Genomic DNA, 13783 nt, shown 5'->3' with positions numbered 1-13783 from the left:
TATCCAGCGAACATCTCAAGGAGCGTATAATGGCTGTTCAAACGCCTCGGCTCACGTTCCGCGGGCGGCTTGATCACATTGAAAGCCCGGAATTATATCCGCCATTTGCCGTAGAGCACTTTTCTTGCGCCATTGATCATCTTTGACTAAACGGCAGTTGCAATGTCGACATATAAGAGCATCTTCCCCGTGATCACTAGTAGAGCTAGAGTTACCTACCACCACCCGATCTCCAGACCCATTACAACGTTTCATCACAGGTTTTTTCTACGCCCCTCCTCCACAATGGCATCCGGACGAGCAGACGCGGAAAAAGAAATAAAGCGCAACCCCCACGGCGACTTCAAAGCTGTCGAAGCCTCGCGCCCACCCTTTGACACAACCTCCTTATTCCACTACACGCAAACCCCCAAGCCCAACTGGAAACCCGGATCTGGTCCCAATGAGCCCTCCAGTTTGGAAAAATCCCATCGCTCCATCAACCCCTACGAAGAAGGTCGGCCCGTAGTACACAACTACAAGCTACTCATCTCAGCCATTGTCCCCCGCCCCATCGGCTTCGTCTCAACAGTCAGTGCAGATGGCAAATCCACAAATCTCGCTCCTTTCAGCTACTTCAACCTCGTAAACCATGATCCACCAATGTTCGTCCTAGGATTCGCTGGCGGCATGGACAAAGCCAAGGACACGCTTAAGAACCTGATTGATACCAAGGAAGCTGTCATCAACATCATTACGGAAGAATACATTGAAGCAGCGAATTTCACGAGTATAAATGCGCCGGTAGGTGTGAGCGAGTGGGCATTTAGCGGATTGCATGCGGAGAAAAGCAAGTATGTTAAGCCTGATCGGGTTAAAGAGGCGGTGTTTAGTATTGAAGGGAAACTGGTTGATACGGTAGAATGGACGAGTAAGAATCCTGCTACACCGGATAAAAAGACGGGTGTCACAGCGTTTGTTGAGGGAGTCAACTTTTGGGTTCGGGAGGACGCTATTGATCAGCAAGGTGTGCTGATTGATCCTGCTGTGCTGAAGCCCATTTCAAGAATGGGAGGAATTACGTATGCGAGGTCGACCGAGGCGTTTGAGCTGCCGAGACCTGATTATGAGGAGGTTACCAAGGATCCTGAGGTTGCGAAGTTGGCGCAGCCAAAGGGTGAGAGTCAGTTGTAGTTGAGTCAAGGCCTGCTTGATAGATTTCTGACTTCTATGGTCCTTGGGAAGGCGACGGTACTGATGGGATAGACACAAGAACTAGACAGCGAACAATAGATTTGACTTCACGTGGGAACGTCCCTTGCCATTCGCAACTCAGGCATCTAAAGAAACGAATCAGAGGTATCATACTAAAACTCAACTACAAACATGGACATCATGCTTCTTCTCGGAAAAAAATCACGTCCCCAGGCTAGGGCAGCCAATCAAGAAGTTGTAACGACATGCCCTGTAAATCCTTCCTTGTTCGCCAAACCTCGTCGTATCATTCCAACGCTTACAAGGCCATGACACCTGCAAACGCCGCAGCGACACCGGCACCCATCATGCCGACCATGTTACCCATAGCCGCACCAGTCTCAGCCGGGCCCGCGGTTCCACTGGCACCTGTCGCACCACTAGAACCAGACCTAGTCGTCGACGCAGTAGTACCATTGTTGCCCAGAATAGCCTGGTTGAGCAGCCTCTGCACCTCGGCGTTGTAGCTGTCGTAGTAACTCTTGATGTCGCTTGGGAGCGCACTGTACCACGCTGGTGTCTCGGAGAAGGTCTCAAGTGCACCGACTTTGGTGACTTCGCTGGGAATGGAGTACGAGGCTGTGGCGACGAAGGAAGCAAGGCCTTTGTGGGCAGAGGCGGCAGCCTGGAGAGCGGAGCCTTGGGTGAGGGAAGCGAGGCCCATTGAGACTTCGTTGAGAACGGAGGACGCGTAACCATCGGCCTGCATAATGTGGGTTAGCACGATATATCACGGGGTGGGGTGAGCAGATCGGGGGACGTACGTTTGTGAGAATGTCGCCAAGGTTGGTAGGGACTGGTGTGGTGATGATGGCGAACTCGGCCACGGCACTGCCAGCGGCAGCGAGGACGGCGAGATTCTTGAACTGCATCTTGACGGTAGTGCGAAGTTGGCTAATACGTAGCGAGAGACGTTGGAAGAAAAGTCGTCTGAAGTTAAAGTGGATTGAAGGATACAGAAAGAGCAGATGATTGACAGAAGGCGAGACCGAGGGTGTGGGAGTAAGCAAATGCGTGGGAGAGCAGCTGGCCTCCACTTATGTATACTCCAATATTGTGCATCAACACAGAACACGAATACTCCGCCACGAAACTCGGTTCCCGAGCATGGGTACTCATGTCAGCCCGTCATCTTGCCGCTGCGCTGTCGTGCATCGTATTTCTTTTAAAGCAACGCGACCGTTGGGAAAGGCTGACTAGTACAGTAATCTGGAAACCTACCCAAGGTGTCCCCATGATCATCACTTCCACGCAAACCATCAATCGGGGCCCACACCCAAGATCAACGACACGCGTTCGATGCGCAGACCACCAAGAGACAATCTGAGGGGTTTCGGAATAATATTCAGGGGCGGTTTTCTTGGGGGGGCCATGGGGGCGCGCCGCGTTAGTCTCGTTCAGAGTGGATTGCATTAGCGCGTTCTTGTCCCAGACAAGCTTTCTTGCTGGCCCGTTGCTGACAGTGAGGCCTCCCACCATGTCCATAAATACTCGGATCCACCATTGCACAGCCAGGAAATCCGAATTGAGCTTTTCTCACCTCACCTACTGCACTTTTCTTACAGCAGTGGTAGTCATGACGCCTTCATCGCTGGTCTTCTTTCCAGTGGTTTCGCGTTCCTCGCTAGAAGCATCGCTCTCGACTTGGGCATGCTTTGAGGGAACGTTCTTGCCCTCTCTCCAACCAAGAAAAGCGAAACCGACAATGACGACGAGCCAGTACAGGTTGTATGAGATGACCGAGCCGTACGTCGCGCTGTTCTGCCAGCCGAAGAGGGAGTTGAAGATGCCCCAACTGAATCGATGCCGTTAGCGAGAGAACACCCAAGCCAGATTAAGGCATTTACTTACCCACCATCACCATTGTCTAATGGCGAACAACACTGTCGTAGCAGTCAGCACACAAGTTTTGGGAGATTGCTGTAACAAAATCTTACGTTGACATGCCAAACGCTCTTCCTGATGTCGTAGCTACCTGGCCCTGCGCCTGCTTCTGCTGCACCTTCTCCCGCGAGCTTGACCCAAGCATTCTGTTCGAGGTTCCAGACGCCTTTCGAAAACAGGCCGGCAGCCACGAGGTAGAGGAAGCACGTCGAAATAACGAGGAAGATCTGCAGAGACGTTTTGTTGCCGCCTTTGTAGATGAGGAATCCCACCAGAGCACCTGCACCAAGACCGCAAAGAACGGCAAGAGGAAAGCTGGTCGCCGGCGCGCCGAGCCCTACACCTGCAATGAACCTGGTTGTCTGCTCAGCATCTGCGGTTCAAGAAGAAGATCAGAATCACTTACAACACCGCTTCAATACCCTCGCGAAGCACAGTAACGAAGGGCAAGATGAACATCGCGTACTTCTCAGTCCATCGCTTCAGCCTACCCTTGATGGGTAGTCTCGAGTCTTTCTGCTCGAGCACCTTGGAAATCTTGACACGCCACTTATCCTGTAGTTTGCTAACACGGAGTAGTGCAGCTCCCATGAGAGTGATGATGGCACTCGCTAGGATCGCAAAAGCGCCTTCCCAGATGTTTTCTGCTTTTTCAAAGGAATTCCGTCCGGCGGTGTAGAAAGTACCAATGACACCAGCACAAATGATCAGACAGATCAGAACACCTGCGCCGACACCGTACCAGACCTGGCGTACAAGTCGCTTGTGGACTGTCGCGTCATGTTCGGGGCCGAGGGTCTGCTTGAGGAAGGCAAGGAGCACGGAGACAATGATGCTCGTTTCCAGACACTCTCGGAAGCAGATGAAAAAGACTTAATCGATGTTAGCAAAGAAGACGTGACACATGTCGTGGACTAGAGAGCTGCTGTTCTAGCATACGCACCTGGTACAGCGAAGACGTTTGGCATCTTGGGAGAAGTACCAAATTTGCTCGACTTGTTACTCACACTGGAGATCTGATAATGAGCAAAAGACAGGATCTAATCAGATGAAGGGACACGCGAAGACTCCGAAGAAGAGGGTGTGCTAACATGTGCCTGCCGTTCGTGGCACTGAGCGCTAGTCAAGAGGCGAGAATCGGGCATGCACGACGGCCCTACCTCTCAATTTGAGTTTACTCCGAGGCATCACGACGGACCGATCATGCTTCGGGATGATGTTGTGCTGCCGCGGCTGCGACTGCGAAGTCTTTAGCTGTGAATTTTCGACGTCGTTGGCGTTTGACCACCATAACAATCTTAAATATCAACCCATCTCACTCTGTAGGTCTTGACAACTCCTACAGTGTCATCTGTGACGCCCAACTTCTCTACATGCGAGCGATCATCATCCCCGCATGCCCAGCACGCCAAATCAATTCAAGGCTTTGTAGCGCAGGCTAAACAGGCTTATTGGTCCTTCGGCGCCTCGCTTACCCTAAAACCTGGGTCGATCATGGTCCAGATTATCAGATGGTCCGATAATAGCCCGCGAATGTCACTCCACAAGCAAATCAGGGTCGACAAACTCGCTTGCCGCTGCTTGAGATGAGGAAAATTTGACAATCTGCTGGGAGAATTAATCGTGTCAAACCCATGTAAGCCTAGTCTGTTAGGAGTAAGCACAAGTGCCCCACTTAGTGACACTCTTGTGGCCGCCTTCAGACCGTCGAGAACATGGGCGGATGATCTGATAAATCAGCTCCGAAACTGGGAGGCTTTGAGGGGGTGGGGGCTGGATACTTGGACGGTCTTATCTGATCTCCGCACGTCGGATCTTACGTCGTATGTTTGACGGATGTGTTCTTGCCATCGGCACTAACTTGAATGGTAGCACTTGAATTTCGTTAGTTCAGTCTTACTCTGAGCAGCTTTACCACCCGTAACAAGAGCTGATTGACTCCAGTCTTCAGCACCCATATCATACGCCATCATGGCAATCTCATTATCAAACTTCCTCCTCCCGCTCTTACTGCTACTAAAAATCGCTACCTGCGCGACTGTCACATATGACTTCGACATAGGATGGACTTACGCGAATCCCGACGGTCAGCAAACACGTCCAGTCATCGGCATCAACGGGCAATGGCCTGTACCACCCATTGTAGTCACGAAAGGTGACCAGGTCATTGTCAATGTCAAGAATTCTTTAGGAAACGAGTCTACAAGTCTGCACTTCCATGGCTTGTATATGAACGGTACTACTCACATGGACGGCCCAGTCGCTGTTACACAATGTGGGATTCTTCCAGGTAACTCCTTCACATACAACTTTACCGTGAGTTTCGCAGGGTTTGAGTGAAATTAGTCGCAAATTCTGATAGGAACAGGTCAGCCAACCGGGCACGTATTGGTATCACACCCATGAGCGCGGTCAATATCCAGATGGTCTTCGAGGTCCTTTTATCGTACATGATCCCGAAGACCCATACAAAGATCTCTATGACGAAGAAGTCGTTATAACGCTTTCCGATTGGTATCATGAACTTATGCATAATCTACTAGCAGAATTCATCAACATTGCCAACCCATCCGGTGCGGAACCCGTGCCTCAAGCGGCACTGCTCAACGACACACAAAACTTGACTGTTAACATTCAACCTGGGAAAACATATCTCTTCCGAATGGTCAACATGGGCGCTTTCGCTGCACAGTACGTATGGTTTGAAGAGCATACAATGCGCGTTGTTGAAGTTGATGGCGTGTACACTGAACCAATGGACGCGGATATGATCTACCTCACTGCGGCACAGCGATACAGCGTCCTCGTCACCGCTAAAAACGACACCAATTCCAACTTCGCTTTCGTGGGAAGCATGGATCAGGATCTATTTGATGCCGTACCCGAAGGACTGAACCCGAATGCCACAGGCTGGCTTGTCTACAACGATACCAAGGAACTACCAGCGCCAAAAGAGGTTGCGGAGTTTGAGCCTTTCGACGATTTCGATCTGGTGCCGTACGACAAGGAAGAACTCTTGGACCATGTTGATCGTTCAATCACACTAGACTTGAAGATGGATAACCTCAACGATGGCGCGAACTAGTAAGCTTCCAGTTTCCTATACTATTCGTAGTTCCCTGGGCTAGCTATCGGAACTAATGTAAACCAGTGCCTTCTTCAACGATATTACTTATGTCAGCCCCAAAGTACCCACCTTGTACACCGTCCTTTCCACCGGCCCCAACGCTACAGACCCTGTCATCTACGGCAGTAACACAAACGCTTTCGTCCTTGCTCAGAACGAAGTTGTGGAAATCGTATTGAACAACGACGACCCTGGGAAGTGCGTCTTTCCCCCTTTCCCCATCACCATCATCTCTTCCCTGTGCCCATATCGGAGAAGAGCATATGATATGACATGTACTAATATGAGAAATACAGACATCCCTTCCATCTCCACGGTCATGCCTTCCAAGTCGTAACCCGCAGCGACGACGACGCAGGTTTTTACGACCCAAACAACGCACCAACTCCACACCCAACACCCATGCGACGCGATACTATCCTCGTTCGACCAAACGGACACATCGTTCTGCGTTTCCGATCTGATAATCCTGGTAAGTACCTACCCTTTTTTATCCAAGAATCCAAATTTCTGCATCCTCATGCCGATACGACGTACACATGACATGACATTACATTGCAAGAAACTTGAGGCTGTCGATTACTGGTTTAAAAAAGGACTGATAAACTGATCTGGCTTTGTTTAGGAGTATGGCTCTTCCACTGCCACATAGAATGGCACGTAGCCTCCGGGTTGACTGCCACGATGATCGAAGCACCGCTCGCTATCCAGGACCAGTTCTCCTCTTCCTCCTCCAACCCTATTCCACAATCGCACTGGGACGTTTGCGAAGCCGGACACGTACCCACCCGCGGTAACGCAGCAGGAAACACGGTAGACTACTCTAATCTCAAAGGCGAGAATAAGAGTCCTGGAAGACTACCAGAAGGGTTTACGGCGAAGGGAATCGTAGCGTTGGTGTTTAGTTGTCTAAGTGCGTTTGGTGGGATGGGGGTTATCGGGTGGTATGGATTGAGACCCATCAGTAGTGGGTAATGGGGAAGGAGAGGAAATCGGATGCGTATGGGCGAGGGCAGGCCGTGATGAAGTTATGATACCAGTCTGGAGAAGAGGTGGAAGCCAACAACCTATCTGCAGAATCAAAGATATGTTCATGTAAAGCAGCGTTTATCGAATATACCCAGTAGTCCCATCTTCGTAATGTAGCGGGACGTCAGCTTGAATAACCTCGCAACACGTTTCACTACAGAGCTTCCACACACACCAACACCATTCAGATATTCCGACCTTACAACAATCACAACCAGCCCAGCGAGTTCCCTTCCTCCCAATAATAACTCCACATATCCGTCCCCGCAAAATCATCAGCATAACTCCTCCCCTTCGTCCCTGCAGCCGCCCCCGCACAAACAACCAGCGGCAAGAAATGTTCCGCACCACCCCTGGGGTGCATAGTATAAGCTCCCGGCCACTTTCTCCAATGCTCAAACTTGGTTTCCCTCTCTTTGTCGCTCTCCGTCATAGCTGCGTCGGTAACCGCCTTACTCCACTCCTTGTTCAAAGCCTTGAACTCTGGGTTTCGCGATGTTCCGTCAAACATGAGACGCAGGTTGTGAAAGGTAGCAAAGCCGCTTCCGATGACGGCGATGTTTTGGGCGCGGAGAGTGGAAAGGGCGCGGCCAATGGCGTAGGATTGCGTGGGGGATTCGGAGGAAAGGACCGAGAGTTGGACTATCGGGGTTGTGGCCGAGGGGTCGATGAGTTTCATAGGTACGAAGACGCCGTGGTCCCATGCTAAAGAAGGCATGTTAGTATTTGCGAAGAAGAGGGGGGGTCTGGAAGGGCATACCTCTTGTAGCATCTTTCTCACACTCGATACCGGCTTCCTTGAGTGCTTGTGCTACTTGCTCTGCGACCTCGGGACTACCAGGCGCATCGTGCTTGATCTCATACGACTCTGGTGGAAAGCCGTAGTAGTCGTACAACAACTCGTGCTTGGAGCCGCTAGAAACGGTCACCTTGCTTGTACTCCAATGCGCAGTTACTAGCACAATAGCTTTTGGAGCTTCAGGTTTCCCCAGCTTGAGTATCTTGGGCACCTTGGTCTTGAGCGACTTGGTGATGGCGGCGTGCGATGGGTCGCCGAGTAATGGCATGGGACCTCCGCCGTGCGAGAGCGAGATGACGGGTGCGAGACGTGTCATGTTGCCGCTGTAGGAGGATATTGGGAACTGCTGAATGCCCTGGAGAGGATTGAAGGTCGTGTTGCTGGACGAGAGCTCCGCGGATGTTGTTCGTTGAAGGCTGAAGAATGTTGCGAGGAATGATGAGGTACGAGCGATCTTCATGTTCCTAGCTGCTGTAGAGACCTGACGCAGCATATATGCATTCCTGGAAAGGGGGAGGGCATTGTGGCGTTCGGCATTTGTATTGTTAGGGTCTGGCACCAGGGTGTGTGTATGGCATATTGGAGGGTTTGTAAGATGTGGTTTGAGAGCGCGGAATTGTGCCGTTGAGGCATTACGGCGTATCGGAATACGGCTACTCGATCACGTGGGAACGTGACGACGTGTTTTGGCGTCCGGAGTTCCAAGGTGTTTCCTTCTGTAGTATGTGATGTTTAAAATTGTAGGTACACTTTGTCCGGGAGCACGCTTGCGAGGCTGGGGCAGTCACGGATGCATGCGCAAAGTCCATAGTGCAGCAGTCACAGCACATCAGGAATGCACAGAAGTAGAGGGTATTATCGTTGGACTACGCGAAGAATGCGTGCCATACCCAATGCAAGTTATCAAGAGCTATCATGGCTTCAGACCAGAGGTATCAAATCATTCCACGCCACGCCGTCCACAAATTCCTCACGCTAAGAGACAAACCATCATACATCCGAAGGACATGCGATGCAGTCTCAAGCGCAGCGGTTCTAGAACTCTGGTTGACGTAAGGATACAGACTCTAGATATCGTCTTCAACCTCACCGCCTAACTGACCGTCAGTATGGTCCAGCCACTTTTTGATGTTCTTGTGGAAGGAAAACTCACCAAGGCCGTCACCGCCATCAGCGGAGTTTTCGGCGGACTCGCCTTTCACTTCTTCCTCAGATGCAGACTCCTCCTTCTTAACCACCTTCTTAGGACGTCCCTTGCCCTTGATTGGCTCCTTCTTCTGAGTTGGGGCTTTCTTCTCCTTCTTCACAGCAGGGGCCTTCTTCTTGGAGTCTGACTTATCACCCTCAGACTTGTCGGCGACGGAGGGAGGATCAAGATCTTTGGCAGAGTCTTCAGCGTCCTCAGGGACCTCATCGACAGCCTTGCGCTTCCTGACGACCTTGGCACGGGCGGCAGGCTTGGGCTCACTAGTAGCAGGAGCGGTGGCTGCGGAGACACCAGCTTGTCCAAGGAAGGCAGCGAAGGAAGCATGACCCTCAAGGGTCTTCTTCTTGACCTGAGGCCCTGAACGTTGAGAAATGATGTTAGCATGATCTTCGCGTGCCATTAGTAGAAGGTTACTTACACATCTTCTTGAGGGAGCCAGCGGTGTTGCCGGTCAACGCAGCCATGATGTCGTAGTCGTACTATCGAGTGTTAGTGTGCTGTATGTCGAAGTATAACTCATAAAAGACGAGCTTCTTCGTAGTCTGTGTGCTTAACAACATACCTTGTCGGGAGCAGTTGAGCTGACAAAGGCAGCGGCCAAGAGTTTGGTCTCCTTGTCCGTAAAGCCGACTAGAAGGGCATTGGACTCAGCACCAGCAGTGTCCTTCTTGGGCGGCATTGCGAAGATGTAGGTGTTGGTTGCAAATGCTCAGAGCAGAAGAGAAGAGCTATGAAGCCGCGAATATAAAATAAAGACGTCAGGGACTGTGGATAGAAGTAGAGAAGAAGGAGGTTGTTGTGAGGGATCAGAAGCAGGGTTGTTATGTGTGGAAGACGACACAGTGAAGTCGGAATTCGCGCACGCGACGAACGGGAAATTGCATCTAGGCTGTCATGTTCGAGTTTCAGCGCTCTCATTCGCTGAAGCATCATCCTTCCTCTGCTCTCACCTATTCGAGGTGAGGGTGAGAATGTCATACATCCATCGCTTCGCATGGTGAATTCCCAATCTGGAAGTTTCGTCCAAGCAGAGATGCAGAATGCACGCGCATGCTGTGGTCTAAGACGCGGCACATGCTTCGGTAACTAAGCCTCTTACTATAATATAAGCCTTCTGCCTTTCGTGGTATATGTCAACGGGTTGATAAGTCCTTGTGTTCCATGATAACAGTGTCAAGCGGCGAAATAGCTGCAATGTGGAGTCCTCTCCAAGACCACCACGCAACAAAAGAACACATAACGGGATATTGGAAGAGGAAAAATTCAGAGACTGTTACAGGGTACAGATACCACCAACATATCGCCCGCATCGGAAATTTTGCGGACGTTGGTAAGGTGGCTTCTCCTTGTATGAGGATCTGGTTCTGACTCTTATGGAAAAAGAAGCAAGGTGAGGAAGCATACTCAAGACGGCATCAAATTGCCTCAAAGTATCCAGAAATTTGATACGTGAAGTTGATGAAACGGCGTACAAAGCATCTCGTTATTTCTGAGCTGCATCTAATGCTTGTACTTCTCATCACAGTACTCATAGATTGCTACAAGTGCATGCCTTTATAGTACCTTTTACGGCACGAGGGAAAAACATGAGGTCTCTCGTATTACGAGTATCGAGACAGCATAATACAGATAAGTCGACCCGCTACTATATGAAATTCAGAAAACATGTCCAATAATGCTCACTTGACGCGTGTACTCTGGAAATGTCCCGAAGGTATGGAACAAACTCTACCGAAGCGGAGCAAGAAGGTTTCCTGGATTGGAATAGCAACGGGATATCCTTCCGAGCCGGGCGTAGTACCAGAGTGACGGGAAGCGATATCAACAATCAAGTTACGGACCGACCTACTCATCACATTGTCGGGGTTCGCGATGCAGGCATGGTACGAGGTCGCCTCTGGGGCCCCACTTTCCGATACGGCACACGAATAGGCAGTCCTGGCGAGCTGCAGGTGTCCAGACGTTGCTGCCAAGGTGCTGAGTCGACATATTCATATTTCGGTGCGGCGCAATTGAGGTTGAGCAAGCCGGCAAGAGTGAAGCACAATCAGCTGTGATAGGAGGTAGGGTTACTGCGGGGTGCCTGGCAGCAGCATTACAGTGGCGCTCGTAGCGCAGGCCACTGCATGATGCAGTTTACAGTGGGATGGTGGCTGGGGTAATGACAGGAGGAAGCAACATGGGCAGTCAGCTGGAACGCTGGGAACGCCAAGGAATGTGGCCGACGAGCCCTGGACAGCAGCGGTCAGAGGCGCAGGATGGGGAGACGAGGTCTAGATGGAGCGGGGGAAGCGGTTGAAGCGGTATGTAGGCTAATAATGTGGCAGTCGAGGAAGCCGGTGACACTGGGTCGTCGAGTCTCGACGTCCAGCAAGTGGAGGCGCATCCGGTCAGTGGGCAGGCCGCAGCTTGGGTGGCAGTGCTGGCGCGTCTAATGACTGCCCTGGGGGATGAGTTGGCTGCAGTGCACGTCGGTTTCGGTTCAAATGCGCGTCTAGACAGGATCTGCGACGAGCGTTGAGCGGGCCGTGCCAGGAACAGGCGCAATTTTTGTGCTCAGTGTCTCTCCCGGGGCTCGCGTACTTTACGACTGGACCGTCGACATTAGCTTTCTAATTGCTATATCTCCTGCTAGGCTGTTGTTCCCGTCGCTCCTTTTTCTGTACAACACGGCTCATCGCACCTGCCAAACATCTCCTCCGCTCCTTCCTCGTTAACGGCTCTGCCCCTCACCATCCCCGCGGAGACACTCGCCAAACAACCACCACGCACTGTCGGTCGATTACTTCACACCTGCTGAACACATATCGGCCCTTTTCAAACACACAAGCCAAAATCCGGCGTTCGTCCCTCAACCGTCAACGATCGTCGTCATGTCTTCCCACCCGAGCCTCACCAGCACGTACCGTGCGCGCGCCCAACTACCCACGACGGGACCCTTGGCCTCGTACCTCCTGAGCCTGATATCAGTCAAGCAGACAAATCTCTGCCTCTCCGCCGACGTCGAGACGTCAGCCGAACTCATCCAATTGGCAGAAGATGTTGGTGACTCAATCTGCCTGCTCAAGACGCACTGCGACATTGTCACCGACTGGTCGGACAGGACAGCCCAGGCACTGAGAGAGATTGCAAAGCGGAAATGCTTCCTCATCTTCGAAGACCGAAAGTTTGCCGATATTGGTGGTATGTCATGCTGGAACACACAGTTTCTACTGGGCAATTGTCCCTAATACACGCATAGAAACCGTACAGAAGCAGTACACTTCTGGACACCACCGTATCGCCCTCTGGGCCGAGATCACTAATGCCCACATCATCCCCGGTCCAGCCATCGTTACAGCCCTCGAGAAAGCTGCCGAAACGACCATCGCAAAATACAATACATCCGTAAACACCGAGATTTCTGCCACGCGGCAATCCAATGGCACCGACGATGATGACGACGAAGAAGAAGAAGAAGAGGCAGAACCTGCGCCACGCGATTCGGCGATTGAGTCGCCCATTGAGATGGAGGGCGAAGAGAGACGGCTAAGCATCAAGGCTGCCGATAGGAAGCACAGCGTCGTGAGCGTGACGACCTCGATATCTATGCGGACGGAGAGCATATCGCCTCGTCCGGAGCCTAACGCCAATGGAGAAGAAGTCTTCAACCTAGACGTAGCTACCGAGCTCATTCGTCTCGGCCCGCCACCCTTCCTCCGATCACTTTTGTTGCTTGCTGAGATGAGCTCTGAAGGCCACCTCATGACACCCGAATACCAGAAGAGGACCGTCGAGATCGCACGCAGCCGTCGAGAGTTCGTCATGGGCTTCATTGCTCAACACAGCTTGAACACAGAGCCAGAGGACAACTTCATTACTATGACACCGGGCTGCCAGCTCCCGCCACCAGGTCAGGAAGGCAAGAAGCTGGGCGACGCTCTAGGCCAACAGTACAACACTCCCCGCAAGTTGATCTTCGAGCAAGGATGTGACGTAATCATTGTCGGGCGAGGCATCGTACGTGCGCAAGATCGCAAGTCGGAAGCAGAGCGATACCGAAAGGCCGCTTGGTCAGCCTACGAGGAGAGGACCAAGAAGGCATAGACGGTTCGTCTACAAGGCCCACAATAGTTGATATATACCCTTGCAATTCACAGTTATGATATTCTGCCTGCAGCATTTGCACACTTTTGTGCGATTGCAAATACAAAAATACCAGATGATGCCTCATTTATGGCGTTGGAGGTCTTTTTGAATAACATGAAAAGGCATACTACGGCGTTACGATTGCTGGTCCATGTATGAGAATGCCAATTCATCGTACATGGATGCGAGTTTGGAATACAATTTGTGCCACCAACATGATAACCTATAGCTATCTATTGTCTTGGAACCATGAACAATTATGATTTGTTTGCAATTGTTCATCTAGATGTAAATGTAATAGAAAGCATGTCTGAACCCACGTCCATGTCGCGTGTGGTCTAGGCTTGCGGAATTGTGTGGGGAAATAGTCGGAGCT

The 13783-nt window shown here is 51.4% G+C and overlaps 7 protein-coding genes across 7 annotated transcripts; 3 read left to right on the top strand and 4 right to left on the bottom strand.

Moving 5' to 3' along the window:
• Positions 1-285: 285 nt before the first annotated feature.
• On the top strand, positions 286-1173 carry ALTATR162_LOCUS1287 (uncharacterized protein; the record flags this gene model as incomplete). Its single annotated transcript, XM_043308883.1, has 1 exon — positions 286-1173. The coding sequence occupies one exon, from the start codon at positions 286-288 to the stop codon at positions 1171-1173; it is 888 nt and encodes a 295-aa protein (XP_043164818.1).
• A 319-nt stretch (positions 1174-1492) lies between these two features.
• Positions 1493-2105, bottom strand: ALTATR162_LOCUS1286 (uncharacterized protein; the record flags this gene model as incomplete). Its single annotated transcript, XM_043308882.1, has 2 exons — positions 1493-1936; positions 1998-2105. 2 exons carry the CDS (start codon positions 2103-2105, stop codon positions 1493-1495), a joined length of 552 nt encoding a protein of 183 aa, XP_043164817.1.
• A 673-nt stretch (positions 2106-2778) lies between these two features.
• Positions 2779-4085, bottom strand: ALTATR162_LOCUS1285 (uncharacterized protein; the record flags this gene model as incomplete). The annotated part of the gene is made up of 5 exons (XM_043308881.1): positions 2779-3028; positions 3085-3116; positions 3171-3471; positions 3524-3989; positions 4061-4085. 5 exons carry the CDS (start codon positions 4083-4085, stop codon positions 2779-2781), a joined length of 1074 nt encoding a protein of 357 aa, XP_043164816.1.
• Positions 4086-5088: 1003 nt separating this feature from the next.
• On the top strand, positions 5089-6787 carry ALTATR162_LOCUS1284 (uncharacterized protein; the record flags this gene model as incomplete). Its single annotated transcript, XM_043308880.1, has 4 exons — positions 5089-5433; positions 5486-6201; positions 6269-6442; positions 6541-6787. 4 exons carry the CDS (start codon positions 5089-5091, stop codon positions 6785-6787), a joined length of 1482 nt encoding a protein of 493 aa, XP_043164815.1.
• A 694-nt stretch (positions 6788-7481) lies between these two features.
• On the bottom strand, positions 7482-8532 carry ALTATR162_LOCUS1283 (uncharacterized protein; the record flags this gene model as incomplete). The annotated part of the gene is made up of 2 exons (XM_043308879.1): positions 7482-7978; positions 8034-8532. The coding sequence occupies 2 exons, from the start codon at positions 8530-8532 to the stop codon at positions 7482-7484; spliced, it is 996 nt and encodes a 331-aa protein (XP_043164814.1).
• A 607-nt stretch (positions 8533-9139) lies between these two features.
• Positions 9140-9958, bottom strand: ALTATR162_LOCUS1282 (uncharacterized protein; the record flags this gene model as incomplete). The annotated part of the gene is made up of 3 exons (XM_043308878.1): positions 9140-9636; positions 9698-9758; positions 9842-9958. The coding sequence occupies 3 exons, from the start codon at positions 9956-9958 to the stop codon at positions 9140-9142; spliced, it is 675 nt and encodes a 224-aa protein (XP_043164813.1).
• A 2194-nt stretch (positions 9959-12152) lies between these two features.
• ALTATR162_LOCUS1281 (uncharacterized protein) lies at positions 12153-13365 on the top strand (the record flags this gene model as incomplete). The annotated part of the gene is made up of 2 exons (XM_043308877.1): positions 12153-12462; positions 12521-13365. 2 exons carry the CDS (start codon positions 12153-12155, stop codon positions 13363-13365), a joined length of 1155 nt encoding a protein of 384 aa, XP_043164812.1.
• Between the last annotated feature and the right edge of the window lie 418 nt (positions 13366-13783).

This window comes from Alternaria atra (assembly GCF_907166805.1).
Source record: "Alternaria atra isolate CS162 genome assembly, contig: 21, whole genome shotgun sequence".
NCBI lineage: Eukaryota > Fungi > Ascomycota > Dothideomycetes > Pleosporales > Pleosporaceae > Alternaria > Alternaria atra.
This window is presented reverse-complemented; position numbering and strand designations above follow the sequence as displayed.